Here is a 15293-nt window from a genome sequence, read left to right on the forward strand (position 1 = left end):
CCGGCCCGGCCCGGCTCCCTCAGGCCGCGGCGGCGGGGGTGCCCCCCCCGCTCCCCGAGGGGCGCCGCCGCGCTCCCGCTGCCCTCACGCTCGGATGCACCGAGCGAGGTCAAACATTCACGCTCATTAACATTCCTCCCGGTTACCGGGGCGACGGCTCCCGGCCGCGGCCTCGCCGGCCGCGGCTCCCGGCGGGCGGACGGGGGGGGGGAGCGGCCGCGCTCCCCGCCGAACCCCGCGCACGGGCCGACCCCGGCGCCCCTCCCCCCGCCGCGGCTGCCGCCGTCCCGCCGCCGGTAACGGCCGCCGCGCGTGCCGGGAGGGGCGGGGCGGAGCGGGGGGGCGGGGCCGCCCGCCGCACCCCCCGCGCCAATGGCGGTGCCGCGCCGCGCCTGACGTCAGCGCCGGCAGCGCCTGCACATGGGCGCGCGGCCGGGGCGCGCGGCGCAGAGCGGGCGGCGGGAGCGGCGCGGGCGGCGGTGGCGGAGCTGCGCGGCGGAGGGGCCTCTCCCGCTCCCCTGCTCCGGCGGCCTCCAGGCGCCCCTCGCCCAGCGGGGCTCGGCTCGGCTCGGCTCTGCGCCCGTTTCACCGCGCTTCGTAGCGGCGCCGCCGCGAGAGGAAGGGGAAGGAACCGCTGCCGCGCAGCTGCCCCGAGGCAAAGCCCACCATGTCGCGGCCGCTCCCGCTGAACCCCACCTTCCTACCTCCCACCTACGGGGTGCTGAAGTCCCTGCTGGAAAACCCGCTCAAGCTGCCGCTCGCTCACGAAGACGGTGAGGCTTCCCCGGGCGGCCCTCGCTCCCCCGGCCCCCCGGGGCCGGCTCTGCCCCCCGCCCCCTCCGGGCCCCCTCACCGCCCGGCCCAGTGAGGGCAGGCGCCCCGAAATGGCGGCCCCCATCCTGCCGTCGCCTCAGGGACCGCCGCCTCCCTTTCCCTCTTCTCCCTCCGATCCCCCCCTGAGGCGATTAAGTACGGGCTGGTGTCGGTGGGGGTGTTCGGCGGGGAGCGATGGGCGCAGTCGGCCTTGACCTAACGGAAGGCGCTCGGTTTTTCCATCGCCGCAGCGGAGCCGCGGCGCGGACGGCTCCGGCCGCCTGGAAGAACAAACTTGAGGGCGCGATTGGCCCGGGGCGAAGCGTTGGGTAGAGCGGGGCGAGCAGGGCGGCGGCGCGGAGCCCCCAGGCCGAGCCGAGGTCCCGCCGCAGCCCCCCCTGGGGCGGCCCGCTGCTCCCCCCGCCCGCCCCTTCCAAACCACCCTCCGCGAAACCGGCTGCCCTGTAACCGAAAGGCGTTTTAGCAGCAGAAAGTTGCAACTTTTCTGGAAAGCTGCGGCAGTGCGGACGTAATTGCACCTTGTGCGTTTGATTCATTGGAAATGCGTGGAAACCAAAACCCTATGAAGGGTTTTGCAGAGCCAAGGCTTTTTGTGTCCTCAGTTTTCTGAGTTTTGTTGTGAAGCGACTTGCCGGATTTCACCGGTGTTGTTGCATGTGGTTAAAAAGAAAGTGTTAAGAAGGCATGGTAGTGACAGAAAGCTTTATCCGTTTGGATTCTTGCAAATCTTGCAGAGAAACCAGGTGTTTCTCTTCAAAAATGTGTGTTGACATCACTGGATATCATAGGAATGAGTAGGAAGCATCATTTTAACTTTTTTTTTTTTTTGCTTTGCTTCTACTTCTGGATTTTTTGTTAGCTCCTCTGCATATCATATAAGTACATATTTTGTCATATCATAAGTACATATTCTTTCAGTTCGCTCTTGTTGTAAGTTAGTAATGTTAAGAAGTACTGAATTTGAGGATTACTTCCCTTGTGGAAGGACTAGCAAGACTGGGACCTTAATTTAGAAGTACAATGGGATAATGAATTACAGGCATTTTAGGTTAAGACTGTTCATTTTCAACAGAATACAGCAACATCTTCCAGTTTGCTGTAAGTTAAATACTCACTTCTAAGTCTGTTGAGTACGTATTGAAGCTGACATTCAAAGCCATGCGTGCAGTGGAATTGTTAATATAGAGGAAAATCTCAAAAACATGGTTAGATCCAGCAAAGGTGCTCAGTTGGCTTGACCTGTCAATTCTCTGCCAAACAGAGAGAATTGAAGGAGTGTTTTTTTTATGAAGGGAGTATTCGTTTATTACAACTGAGAGTGTAGCAGAAATAATTGAAGTAGTAGTAGCTGATATTTTAATTACTGAGCTCTTATATCTTTGTTATGTGTTTTGTTTAAGCATTCGGTAAAGAAAAAGACAAAGAGAAGAAGTTAGACGATGACAGCACCAGTACTACGGTCCCTCAGTCAGCTTTCTTGGGTCCGACATTATGGGACAAGACACTGCCATACGATGGAGACACTTTCCAGTTGGAATACATGGACCTGGAAGAATTCCTCTCAGAAAATGGCATTCCACCCAGCCCAAACCAGCATGAGCATAGCCCACACCAGTCAGGTCTCCAGCAAGCTACCTCAGCATCACCCTCTGTCATGGACCTCAGCAGCAGGGCTTCTACTTCAGTCCATCCAGGCATGGTGTCGCAGAACTGCATGCAGAGCCCGGTCAGACCAGGTAAATCAGACTTAAGAACTTCCTATGGATTTTGGCATGAGCCCTCCTCTCCAGTGTAAATAATTACTTCTCCCTATATGGTTGACAGGCAGCTTAGAGAGAGCCAATATGATTCACTCACACTCCAAAAAGTAAACATAATAGCTCTAGTTATTGCTAAGCTGCTGCATAAGGATTTTTCTTTAAATTGTGTAAAAAAAGTGGGCATTCCAAGGAAACTTGCCTATCTTTTCTTCGTTGATAGCCTGGCTATTAGCAAGTAAAAAGACCACAAATGGAATAGTAATGCGTAGATGCCGTGGTGTTAAATGAACAGGGAGAGGGGCCATGAAAGAGAATATCCCGTTGGCCAATATTTGATGTGGGAACACAGGAGTGGGCAATTATTTTGAAGTTAAAACTTAAAGATAATGCTTCCTGTTTGAAACTTTGGCCATAATCTTATTCTTTATTAAGCAAAGTAAAATTTGCCACAGTATATGGGGTGGGAACTAAATTTTGGAACGGCATTATAATCTTGCATAAACTGAGTGTAACTCTGACCTGAGTTGATAAATTACATCCATAGTCACCCTAAGCTGTAGGCAAAGAAAACATCATGGAGTCCAAGTTCTGATTGTAATGCATAATTCAAACCCGTTTGAAGTCAGGGGAAGTCTTCTATTACTTTATTAGCACTTGAAATCATCCCTTTAGAGACACTAGTACGAATCCAGAATAACTGCTCTGGCTTGACACCAGCGTGGCTGAGATCACGGTCAGTGGAATAGTGTCAATATTGAAGTTTGGAAAACATGGAGCTTTGCCTTCCTTTCTTAAAAAAAAAAAAAAAAGGGGGGGGGGGGGAAGAAAAGACCAAGGGTGACTTATTTATTGTGCTCTTCTGCTCACACAAGGTTTGCTAGAGCAAAGTGTGCTCTTGGGAGCAGGAAACCACTCCTCTCCCTTCTGCTTGATCGTTTGCCATGCTCAGCGTGCGAAGTCATTGTCAGAATCATCTGATAAGGAGGCAAAATAAATAAATAGAAGGACAAAAGTTGTGGAGCAGGATGAAATAGAAAAGTCTTACAAGTCTGCAACATTCCTGTCTCATTAAAAAGAAATAAAACACCCCCCCAAGCACCCCAAACCTGTCAGCAGGCGCCTTGGCTCCAAGTCAGAAATGTGTGTTTAGTCGTGGATTTCACTTACTTACTTTTACTGTATGTGGATTTGACTTTGTTTTGTATTTGAGTTTCAAGGCATTTCATAGTTAACTAATAACTTATAAGGGTTTCCAAAGTTAAAATATATTTGGAATTGGCAAGAGCAGAATATAAAAAACCCTTGCTTTTTCTGAGCCAGTTTTTAAAAATAGTGTGTATACGCTACACCATTTTCTGTTGTATATGCACGCGTAAAATGAAAAGCAGATAATCTGTCCTCGTTCTTTTTTTCAGAGGAGCCTGGTTATGAGCCAGACTTTTAATGATCACCTGTCAGAATTTATTTGTAATCAGCTGTCCACATGACTTTTCAACTCATTGATTTTTTTGAGTTTTTCCTGAGCTGTTTGCAGCTCGGGGTTACAAACTTTTCTCACTAGAAACTCTGTATGCTTTTTTACTGTTGTAAAAGAAGTCATGTCTCTTGGGGTAGGATAAAACATGTAAATTTGCAGGGTTTTTTTTTCCATGCCGTCTTGCCTTAAGAATAATATATTTTTTTTTTGCGTAAATGTGTTTTTTAACAGGGAGCTTATTCCATTTCTTAAAATATTTTCTCTTCCCCCCTCCAATTACAGATAGGTACTACGACTTAATTAACAGTAGTCTGGTTTATCAGCAGGTTGTTGAAATTTTTATGTGCTGTCGTGTAAAAATCTGACTTTGACAATCTGTTTTGAAGAGATCATCTTAGAGTTTAGCATTTGAACAAGTTTTAAAATAAGACAGAATGTATTTAAACCCCCAAATTTTTAGTAAAAGTGCAAATGAGCATTTAAGGTTGTCGTAAAAGTGCCGAGGCAAATGTGCTGCTTTGAAATATGAAAGTTAGTCTGGAGGTAAATGTTAAAATCATTATAATGGAGCCTTTTGGTTAATATATGTTACGACTTTTAAAATACATTTTTTTAAGTGTCACATGAAGAAAGGTTTTTTTAATAGGTGTGAGCTACCGTTCCAGTATGCCTGGCTGTTGTGATTTGTATTATTGTAATAAACCCCAGAACAAATAGTATAAAGTATGCAGTTCAATAAAAATTAATTCCACGTGATCTTATTATTTTTAGGAAGACTGAATTGTTTAGGTGATAGCAGTTCTCCTAAAAATATTTCCTTGTCGTGTCCTCTGAATTTTGTCTTACCGTGGAAGCCTGTTGAAGCATGTGGACTCTGGCTGAAGGCAGGGTCAAATCCTGTACTGTTTGTGTCCCTACTTTAAATGGCTCCGCAGCATTTAGCATCAGCGTATCACGTGCAGTTGGTCAAAACTCCTATACCTGCATGTACTGTGTACGGGGGAGGATGTACACGTGCACGTGGAACACCGAACGTGACTCATGTACGTGCATGGTGTAACTCGGACACAGAGGGTCTATAGAAGAGTGGCATAAGAAGATTTAATTTTGTGCCTGTGTGGAAATACAAGCCTTAGCTGTCTCTAGAAGCTAATGGTATTGCCCAAATATGTATTTTATACCATCTCTGGAAGAGAGCTGGAAATCTGCATTGGCATTCACTTAGAGGTGTCATCAGGCTCAGCAAAGATGAGATGACCCTGACGGTAAACATGACATTACAAAATCCTCACTGATGGTTTTTTTTTTCCTTAAAGGTAAAAAAAATTACAACAACCACAAAAAGGTTTGTTATAAATTTGACTCAGTTTATCATCTGTTCCCTGGACTATAGCAAAGAATAAAGCAAGCGCCTACTTTCCCATAAATTTCTGTCCGCGGAATGTACACGTAGCAAATACTGGTTTTCTTTTGAAGAGGAGGGACACAGGGTAATGGCTGTTGCAAAACTGGAATCGGATGTATTTTTACAGCACCAATTTTGTTAATAAAAAAACCAGTATTTTTATGTATTTTAGCATTGCAGACCACCATTCATTGTAATGTGTAGAGATGCATTTAAAACTACTTTTCTCTCCCTGTACTGGATGCTGGTAGTTGGTTGAAATCTGTAGTCTCCTTCAGAAAAACAGGTTTTATAAAGCTAGCTTTTAAAGTAACCTGTTACTGCAAACATATTTTCGTGGTTCTTCATCTGTTGCAGGCTTTGTGTTGTCTTTTGCCAGTTTTTTGGTGGAACGTAAATCTCCATTTAACTGCGGAGTCCTTTAAGCAAATTGCGAGTATTCGTAGCTCTTTGTATGTAAAGAGAGGTTCATATTTTGCAGGTAACTAGTTGGTGGTTGCTTTTACCTGGCTCTTTTCCCTGGGTAGCCCTTATTTGGATGAATGGGGCAGCTACTGTAAAGGGTTTTAATGGAGTGAATTAGAATTTGGAAGCATCGTCTAAGTCTGGTGGAAGACCCTAATTAGAAGGTTTTGGGGATTTTGTGGTTTAGATCCGAATTTTCTGTTTGCCACCAAAGCCTTGGATGTAGGGCTATGTCACGGGGACGCTGCTGACACAGTGATAGCCCATGGTTTGTTACTGCCCTGCTCCTTAAGGAGGACAGGGCTATTGGAGGCTTTGAAAAAATTCCCTTGTTCTTTGCGTTCCTATGACAGTGGTTTTCGTTCTGTGTTGCCTGGATGGCTGGGTGCCTTAGACTACTTGCAAAGGATCTGCCAAAGATTATTTAAGGAAAGAAAAAAAGAAAAACACGCTTTGTAATCTGCTGCGGAAATATACATATGTGCAGTATCTGCAAGTCTTCACTTTCAGTTCAAAAAAAAGAAAAAGGGGTACATTAATCAAAAAGCTGAAAACTGTTTCATTTCAAGTGTACTTATGTCCCCCCCCGCCAAGAACACAACGAGTTTAAGTGCTATGTTTTATTTATTCAGCCGAGATACTTCATCTAGAGCGCAGTATCCATTACCTTTTACTTCTTACATGGATACTGCACTGTAATGATTGACACTAGGCGTGATTGGGTGGTTCTCATCATTCTTTTAACTCTTGTTTGTGATAGGCACAGCAGCCACCTGGGAGAGGTTTGTTCTTGCTCCATCCAGCCTCTCAACTGCATACTGGGGATGACTTGGTGAAGGGGGCAGCCCACAAAAGGGTGTGTGTGCAACACTCCCTTTATTGCAGTCTTCCTTCCCCTGTGTTTCTTAACGTGACCTCCTCTTCCAGCACAGCCTTTGTAGTGTGGAGGGCAGCATTCCCAGCTGCCAGCTTGCATGTGGAATCCTCTCCTAAGCTTTAATCATTGTTTACAAGCAGTTATAGGTGTTGCATGAGCCACAGCCTGAGCCCCCACTCTTGGAGTCGAAGGACTCTACCTCCAGCACCAAGAGGAGCTGGGAATTTCCTGACCTTTGTTCTCCCACGTGACAGCATGGGAATGACCAGCTAAACCGTCAGGCGGGCTGGTGCCGAGAGCTGCTCTTCACATTGACTCTCACATGAGGCTCTGGATGGCTGTTGCCTGCATGACCATGTGCTTTAGGCACGTGGCAGTCCCCTGTGCAGCCTGCTCAGCATGGCTTTTGCTAGAGCAGCAGGCACGCACGCACGGCTGCGTGCTCCTGCCATTACCAGCCGATGCCGAAATTGCAGTGAAATGGAAAAGCTTCGCTCCGGACTGCTGCGGCAAGGGAAATGCAATATGCAGACAAGCCTCACAACACTGCTTTCTGGATCAAAGGAAGATGCAAAATATATTCAGGCAAATATTAAAAATAGCCTGTCACATGATAACAGGGAAAAAAGTGCTGAACGCACAATCTCGTTAATGCTAGAAGCAAGAACACTGTGTCTCCTTCAAGAAATCTAATTTTAATATTCACTGTTAAATGTTGATTATTGGTTAAATAATTGCTTGACTGCATGAAAGAACTTGAAGTTAATTCGGAGTTCAAACAGTAAACAGCATGAAACATGTTGGGTTTTATGTGAAACTTTCAAAATATACCTGGCCTGACTCTTCAGTTCTCATTGGGAATAGTGCTTTCCACGCAGATAGAGCTGCTTAGGCAAGTAAGGGCTATCTGGTGTTAGAAGAGGATACACAGAGGGAACAAGCAGGGGTTTTTTGTCCCCTTAGAAAGACATTTCAAGGATGTCGGTGTTGAACTTGTTGCAATTACCTAGAAGTAGTATGGTGTCTTTCTTGGAGCCTTGCTTCCCATCTCAAAGTGTATTGGAGAGTGTTTGATTGAATGATTGTCTAGTGCAGTGATTTGATTTTTAAGAAGCGAGTACACCCTGGGGTCTTTCACAAAGCAGTATGTTATAGTTGAGAGAAGACCTCATCAGTAGATGTATAAAAAGACATTGATATTACCTGATTAGATGAAGGTACTAGGAAGCACATTAAATTGTTTCAGTCTCTCCATATGTATATGACAGCAGATTGGCAATTGTGGGAGCTAGCAGTGGCCAGATTCTGCCCAATTAATCTCAGCAATGAGTGCTTTACTCCTCATGTGGTCTTACTGCTTTCAGTATTGCTCGGCAGGAGAGCAGCTTGTTGACTGCTGTCCTTCGTCAGCTCCTAGGTGGAGCAGCAAAATGTCACCATTCATTCTCTTGTCATTCATCTTTCTGGATTTTTTTTCAAGGGGGGTAACAGCCCTTGGTGCACTAGGGGAGTTTTCTTGGGGTGAAAGGACGTACTTGTCATCAGTAAAGAGGACTTCAGAGCATTATGAAATCAGAAGCTTGGTTGGCTGGCAGTACACTATGGAGCTATTTAGTATTTGTATCACACAAACATGATCATAAGTTTCCTTTTTGTGAAGTCTCGCTTTCATAACAAATAAAACACATTTTCAGTATTTTGTCTGAATTCCACAGAAGACTGGGATGATCAGACAGGAGTATTTCAATTAAGTTATATTCAAGAAAAACTGTGATTTGATCTCTTCTACATTAAGTAGATAATGAAAGCTCTGAAAAAAACATTTACTTAAATCTCAAATCTACTCCATTTAATGGAGTAAGTTATGCATAATGAGTTAGTATAGAAAATGAATGTAAAATGCACAACTGTCAAAATGAATGCATGACAAACAGGTTTTGTAGCTTGTGTTGCCTTTTTTATGAAGAAATGGCATTAAAGAATCCGTCTATTTATCACAAAGATGAATTTGGTCTGGAGAGCTTCAGAGCTAATGCAGGAAGAGCTAACAAGGGTAGGTAAGGGAGCATGTGTTGCAACTTTTTTTTTTCTTCCTCCCCCCTCCCTCCTTCCTCTCCCCCCCCCCCCCCCCCCCCCCCAGTAGGGCTCTTCATAGCACTTCAGCTTTCCAAAACTGAGGTGCTATCCATCAGGTTTTAAACAAATACGAGTTATTGTTCAGCCTCTCACATTTCTGACATGCTTGAAGCCATTGTACAATTATGCTTTCCTGTCCCATTCTCTGAACTAAATCTTGCCAGGGCTAAATTTGGCCCAGATTTTCATTGTACACCATCCAACACCACTGCTTAGCTTCTGATGTGGCATGCTCTTGCTTCAGGGTTCTCTGCTCAACTTTGAGAGAAACAGCTTTAGCTCTTCATCTTACTGGTAGAATTCTCTGGTTCCTATTATGTGCCATTTAATGAAAACAGGCATCGAGGACCTTAGAATCACAGAACAATTTGGGTTGGAAGGAACCTTTAAAGGGCACCTAGTCCACCCTCTCTGCCATGAGCAGGGACATCTTCAACCAGATCAGGTTGCTCAGAGCCCCGTCCAGCCCAACCTTGAATGTTTCCAGGGATGGGACCTCTACCACCTCTGTGGGCAACCTGTGCAGTGTTTCACCACCCTCGTAAAAAATTTCTTGTATCTAGTTTAAATCTTTTACTTTAAAACCATTACCCGTTGTCCTATTGCAACAGGCCCTGCTGAGAAGTTTGTCTTGAAGCTCTTTGTTTGTGTTTTGGTATATGGCTGTTTGTAGGAGGAAATAAAAAAATCCAAATTGCATTAGGGTGCTAGAAAACTCAGGTCCTTATTAACTGGAACACAAATCTAGATTATTACTGAAACAAAACTCAACAGGAACCCACAGATTGATGCATTAGCGTGCATTTACTACAAGCAGAAGCTAGAGTGAACTACAGCAATAACTCATCTGTAACAAAATGTCATCCTTAGATATGTAGGTGTATAAGTAGAGAGGCAAAAATACACAGTTTGGCAAAGATTTGTTGAGGATGGAGAATGGTTTAAAAAAAAGCGTTCTTTTCCAATTAGCCTTAGGGAGCTCAGCTTGCTATAAATTCTTTGTTCTGGAACATGGCTGTGGACAATAGGTCAAAGATTAAGTAATTCATTACAGAACTGGTTGGTACTCCTGAATTTAATAAACAAATGAATGAACAGGGGTCTCCGTCCATAGCAAGATCCATTACTTTGTGTGGCAATGGTTGGATCTTAAAATTTTTTTAAATCACTCGCAAGGCTCCCCACTTACTTCTTGTATGTGGACATTGCTATATTTGAGGTGACCTGGTAACTTAGCAATCGTGATGCGGATGAAAGCACTCAAAACAGAAATTAAATGCGGCCCCACTAGTAAGTGCTTATAACTTGAGATTCTGAGGAGGTGAGAGGAAGGAAACTGTAGATTGCACTTTGAAAAACTGAAGGGACAATAATATGAAACTTCTAAACACAAAGTACTCCTGCAGAATGCCGTTTGACAGAGCAATCAATATTTTTAGCACAGTGAGATTACTGAAATAATAGCAGTAAACCCTCTTGTGGAAGAGTATATTACTCAAGGCCGCGGAATATAAAACACAGGCTCAAAGCGAGAGGGCTGCATTGAAACCGAGGAGGTGACTTAAAACAATTTAATTTTACAAACTCGCCATTTCAACATTTGGAAATGAGTCCTCCTCCAGCAAGAAGTCTGCTTAAAAAACAGCTGTGTGCTTAGCTTCTAATGCTTAGTAAGTAGGAACTAAGCACTCAAAACCAAATCCTCATCAAAACAGAGAGGGTTAAACTGACTTAATTTGAAGGACCCTGCAGCAATCAGACATGCCACTGTTTCCTCTTTCTTTGTGCTGCATAGTGGAAATATAGATGTTACTGACGTCTGTAATCCCTGCAGCTGCGGCCCCTCGTTGCAGCGTGGGGCATTTGGCCATTTTATGTATGTAACTCTTGCAGCTCTGCTGCTTGCTCTGATGGATGAGCGTTGGGGTATTTTTTTGCCAGGTTTGCTATGAAAACAAACCATATCCAGCCATGCTAGGTATGTGTGGCCCTTTGCGTGTTCCTGCTTCATGATATTTGAGTATATTGGCTGATTTTAACCAAATGTGGCAAGAAAGTTGTGATTCTGAAAGAATAATTGCATTCCTAAAATTTCATGAAAATAGATGAGTGGATAGGAAGGGAATATGTTACTGAGCAGGAAGAGCTGTAATGTAAATGTGCGTTTTCTACATCGGAGAATTTACATAAGACCTTTAAAATGCCTGATCTGTGTGAAGTGCTTCTGGGAAAGCTGACACCTTTTTAGACACTGTGAGATCTCAATTCACTTTGAGAAACGAATCTGCAAGAAACCAGGTTTAATTGGTTTAGTGTGTGTTGGGGGGGGTGTCACAAAAAATTTTCCACCATAATTATTCTTTTAAAATCCTCAGCTCCTGGAGTCTTGTGATTATATGAGATTCCAAGGTTTCATTTAAAAAGACAAGTTAGAAAACCAGCCATAAGGTTTGTAGGGAAGGTCTCGAAGGCACTGAACCCAGGCAATGGAATGATCTCAATCATCTCCAAAGTCGAGCACAATTATTTTACCTAGAGATTTTCTGAACTTTACGCAACCTTGCTATATCCCGTTCTTCTTGTGCCGCAGAAGCGCCTCAGCTCCACTGCCCTGTTTGAAACTACCTTGCAGTCAGCCAACTTCAAATTTGAGGGCTGTTATCACAATTATTGCAGTATCACATGCGGGCAGGTGTCCAAGTGACCTTGTGTATGCGTCTTGCCATTCATTCTTCACGGTTTGGCCAGGGCGCTGCAGACAAAGCTGCCTTTTACGGCTCGCTCTCATCGGCGTACCTTTCACTCTGCCGCCCGGGTCTGGGGTGGAGGTAGGTTAGAAGCGACTGAGAGCAAGGGGACAGTGAGAGTGGGCTAAAAATGCTGAGGGATCGCAGAGGAATAGTAGGTCGTGGCAGGCTTTGTGTGTTGGGAGGAGGAATAGGGGGAGCACAAGATTTGTTTTCCTATTGGCTTTTCAAAGTTGTGCAATTTAAGAATTGGATTAACCTGATATGACTTAGTTTTTCTGCCAGATTAGATATGTTGAGTTACTTGGCATTGTGAATTGTACAGTACATTGTGTGCTGTAAATATGGGTGTGTCGGGATAAAGCTGTAATGACACAACACGCTCGCAGTATAATGCAGCGCGGCTGGGTGGACTCCCCTGCTCCCTTAGTGTCCCATTCCCTCTACCCCTGAACGCACATACTTGTTCAGGCGTTTAGAAATTTGTTAGAACCTCGCTACCTTTCTATGTTCTGTTTCCAGCACAGCATCAAGACATGTCGATAACCCTTTGTGGTAAGGTAACGCTTAGCTGAGGCCCAGAAGCCTGTTCAGTCTGGCAGTGGCACATGCTATATGAAGTGTCTTTTAAAAAAAAAAAAAAAAAAAGAAACAAAACCTGTATGAAAAGACACTCAAGAGTTTCCTCCTGCTTTCTCAGGATTAAGTTGGAGAAAGTTTACTGGGAAATGTTGCATTTCTTTTTTGCGTTGCACTCTCTTTTTTTTTTTTTTTTTTTTTTTTTTTTTTTTTTTTAAAGACTGTGTCTAAGACATTGCCTTCAGCTTAACTTTGGAAGAGTAAAAAATCATACAGATCTGAAACGGCATGTGCTGAGCTCACTGCTGTTTGAAGTATACCAGAGCGGCATATGGATGTCAAAGTAAAATTTTCACAGCAGCATATATTTGCTCAATGAGTTTTGTGTGTGTGTGTTACATACATCCTGAGATAATTTAAATTGGTTTACCCATTTTATATGCTGGGCTAGCCCCATGGAGTAGCCCAATTCTCGTTGCTTACTGCAGAGTGAGGGTGGTGTAATGAGTGACTGCAACCAGGTAGCTAAAAAAAGGGGGCCAGAATCAATGTTGAGCTGGGTGATCACTGCTCTGAAGATTAGGAAAAAGTCTGCAAACTTTGGAGAGTGAAACTAAGAATACCTTAGGGCACTTTTGTTTAATTCCCGCTCCCAATTTCCAGACTTCTCCAGGGACCACATCTACCCAAGCAGGTTAGTCACAAGGGACTGGCCATAGTATGGCCTTTGTATCCAACTGTCTGAGGGCCTGCCCTCTGTATCAATACATCTGCATTGAAAAATGAGGAATTAATTCCCCTGCCTGTAGTGAAGATTATTTTTCTTGGAAGAGCGTAAATAACAGGTAAGGTTAATAAGTCAGGGATCAAAATTGTGTCATGGTCCTTAGCCGTATGTTGTTACAATGCCTTACTCAAATTCACATAAGCAAAAAAAATGGGGTTGCTCATTAGATGAAGGTCTTTCTGGAGTGGTAGTAGTCTGGTGATAGAGCCATTTTTTGAGAATAACATAAATTGAGTAAAATGGAGCAGGAGGTTGACCTTATGAACTCCTGCATCACTCAACTGTATACTTAAATGGGAGAATTAGGAAAGAGTGCAGCATATTTAAAGTTAACCTGCATATCTACCTCTTGAGGAGGTTAAACCACAAGCCTTCAGCTACAAATATTGGACAGCTGTGGTTGGGTGTCTGCTTGAAACACCTTAGCTGTTGGTGTCTCGGCACTTAAAAAATCAGGGCATGGATTGTCCAGACCCTGAGACCTGACGATCATGCATCCGTAATCACGTGGCCGCTCTCAGAAAGGCTGATCTTTCTGTTGGACTGGACTCATCACCAGGTTTAAGAAACACTTTTCCAAACTCTCTTAGCTGTTCAATTTTCTCAGTGCGACATGGTTGAAGTCATTGTTGAAAATTGTGGTAGTCTCTGTCTGGACTGTCTGTTCTGAACACGTGAAAAGAAATCATTAGCCAAATAGAAGAAAAGACCTGGAGGTGTAATTGTTAACTCGTGTGTGGCTCTGATTTCACCAGCTGCTGCACGTGTCTAGGTTATAAATTTATTTCTGTTAGAAAGTAAACAAATCTCACTTTTCTTATGTACTCTCATGACTGTTTCACCTGAGTTGCTCTTATCTGTAGCAGGGATGTACTTCTGAAAGGTCTTGCGTTTGGAGGCTTTTCTTTCTGCTTCCACATGTAACATGCTCTCGCAAGTCACGTGCACCTCTGATGCTGGCCAGGGATGCTGCTTGTCTCTTCCTAAGTCAGTTATTGAAAAACATTATCATCACTACTATCAAAATATAATATCTTATCATTGGGGCAGCTTTTATCCCGTTAGACCCTGCGTGTTTTTCAGATGGAATCCTTTGGCCAAATTCTTTCTCAGTTCATGAACGTTTCTCTGTGTTCAGTAGTTCTACTTGGTGACTATTTGTGTCGGCAAAATCTGAGCTATAGGGGACGTATACCACCATCAGAGTCATACCCTTCCTGTACTGGGCCACATCCTGAGAGGCCTAAGTACCTCTGATTCTCCTGAATATGGAATTTGAAGTAGTTCAGCGTACTGCATTTTTGAGCCACTGATGGAAAGCTCTCAGTCCTCTACAATGAAGAATTTGCAGTGCCTTTTTGAAATCAGGTCCTTTCAGGGTCTGTGTTCTTGAAGGAGACGATGGTGTGTAACTCCTGTCGAAATCCAGGTGAATGCCCGGTGCTCAGCGCCCTTGCCGAATGCGCTCAGCCCTACAAGCCCAGTTAACACCTTGTTAAAATACAGCGCTGGCCACAGTAGCGTTTCAGCAAACACCTTAAGTAATTTTTTTGCTGCCCTGAAGTTTATAGCCCGTGGCTTGTTGTTTCCCACTTTCTCACGTTTTCCCAAAGCCGCTGGTGTGTACAGTCTGAAGATCACATTTAACCAACGCAAGGAAATCAGCTTGGCCCGATGGGCTTCTCTATCACGTGGCTGAGAATGTGTTCACTCTGTTCTGCCAGACTATGGCTAGCTGAGCAAAATACAGTGAAGCTCTGGGCTTCTGGCCAAGCTTTTATTTCAGTTTGGAGCTTACAGCCACATGTTTGCTATTTGGCAGGACATCCATTGGGGTATATTTGGATAGTAATCTAGCATTGTTTTGCTGCTTTTTTTCTTTTCTCTCTCTTTTTTTTTTTTTTTTTTTTTTTTAAAATGCACACAGATAGTATAATCCCAGTACTTACTTTGGCCAGTCTATACAACATTTCTCGGTGTGCACCGTTACGTCTGTGCACTCAGAACTTGTAGCCATGACCTTTGATAAATATAAGTCAAAGCAATTAACTTTCTTCTATTGAAAAATTCTGGATGTTCTACTCTTTGCCCCCTATGTGCTGATAACAGGGTTATGTTGTTACTCTTTCCAAGATCAAAAGCTTCACTAGGGTTTGATTGAAGTCCAATTATGGAAGGAAGTAGCTGTGCTGGAACTCTGAAAATAGCAATAATTGTTAAAATAAT

At 44.1% G+C, this 15293-nt stretch overlaps 1 protein-coding gene across 1 annotated transcript in view; it reads left to right on the top strand.

Moving 5' to 3' along the window:
- Positions 1-420: 420 nt before the first annotated feature.
- Positions 421-15293, top strand: part of HLF (HLF transcription factor, PAR bZIP family member) — a gene marked incomplete at its 5' end in the record, with an annotated part of 37959 nt that continues 23086 nt past the window's right edge. Inside the window, 4 exon segments of the mRNA XM_082327039.1 lie at positions 421-505; positions 508-606; positions 609-773; positions 2235-2570. Of these exon segments, the coding sequence (XP_082183165.1) occupies positions 421-505; positions 508-606; positions 609-773; positions 2235-2570 (685 nt within the window).

This window comes from Platalea leucorodia (genome assembly GCF_965183815.1).
Source record: "Platalea leucorodia genome assembly, chromosome: 14".
In the NCBI taxonomy this organism is placed as follows: Eukaryota; Metazoa; Chordata; class Aves; order Pelecaniformes; family Threskiornithidae; genus Platalea; species Platalea leucorodia.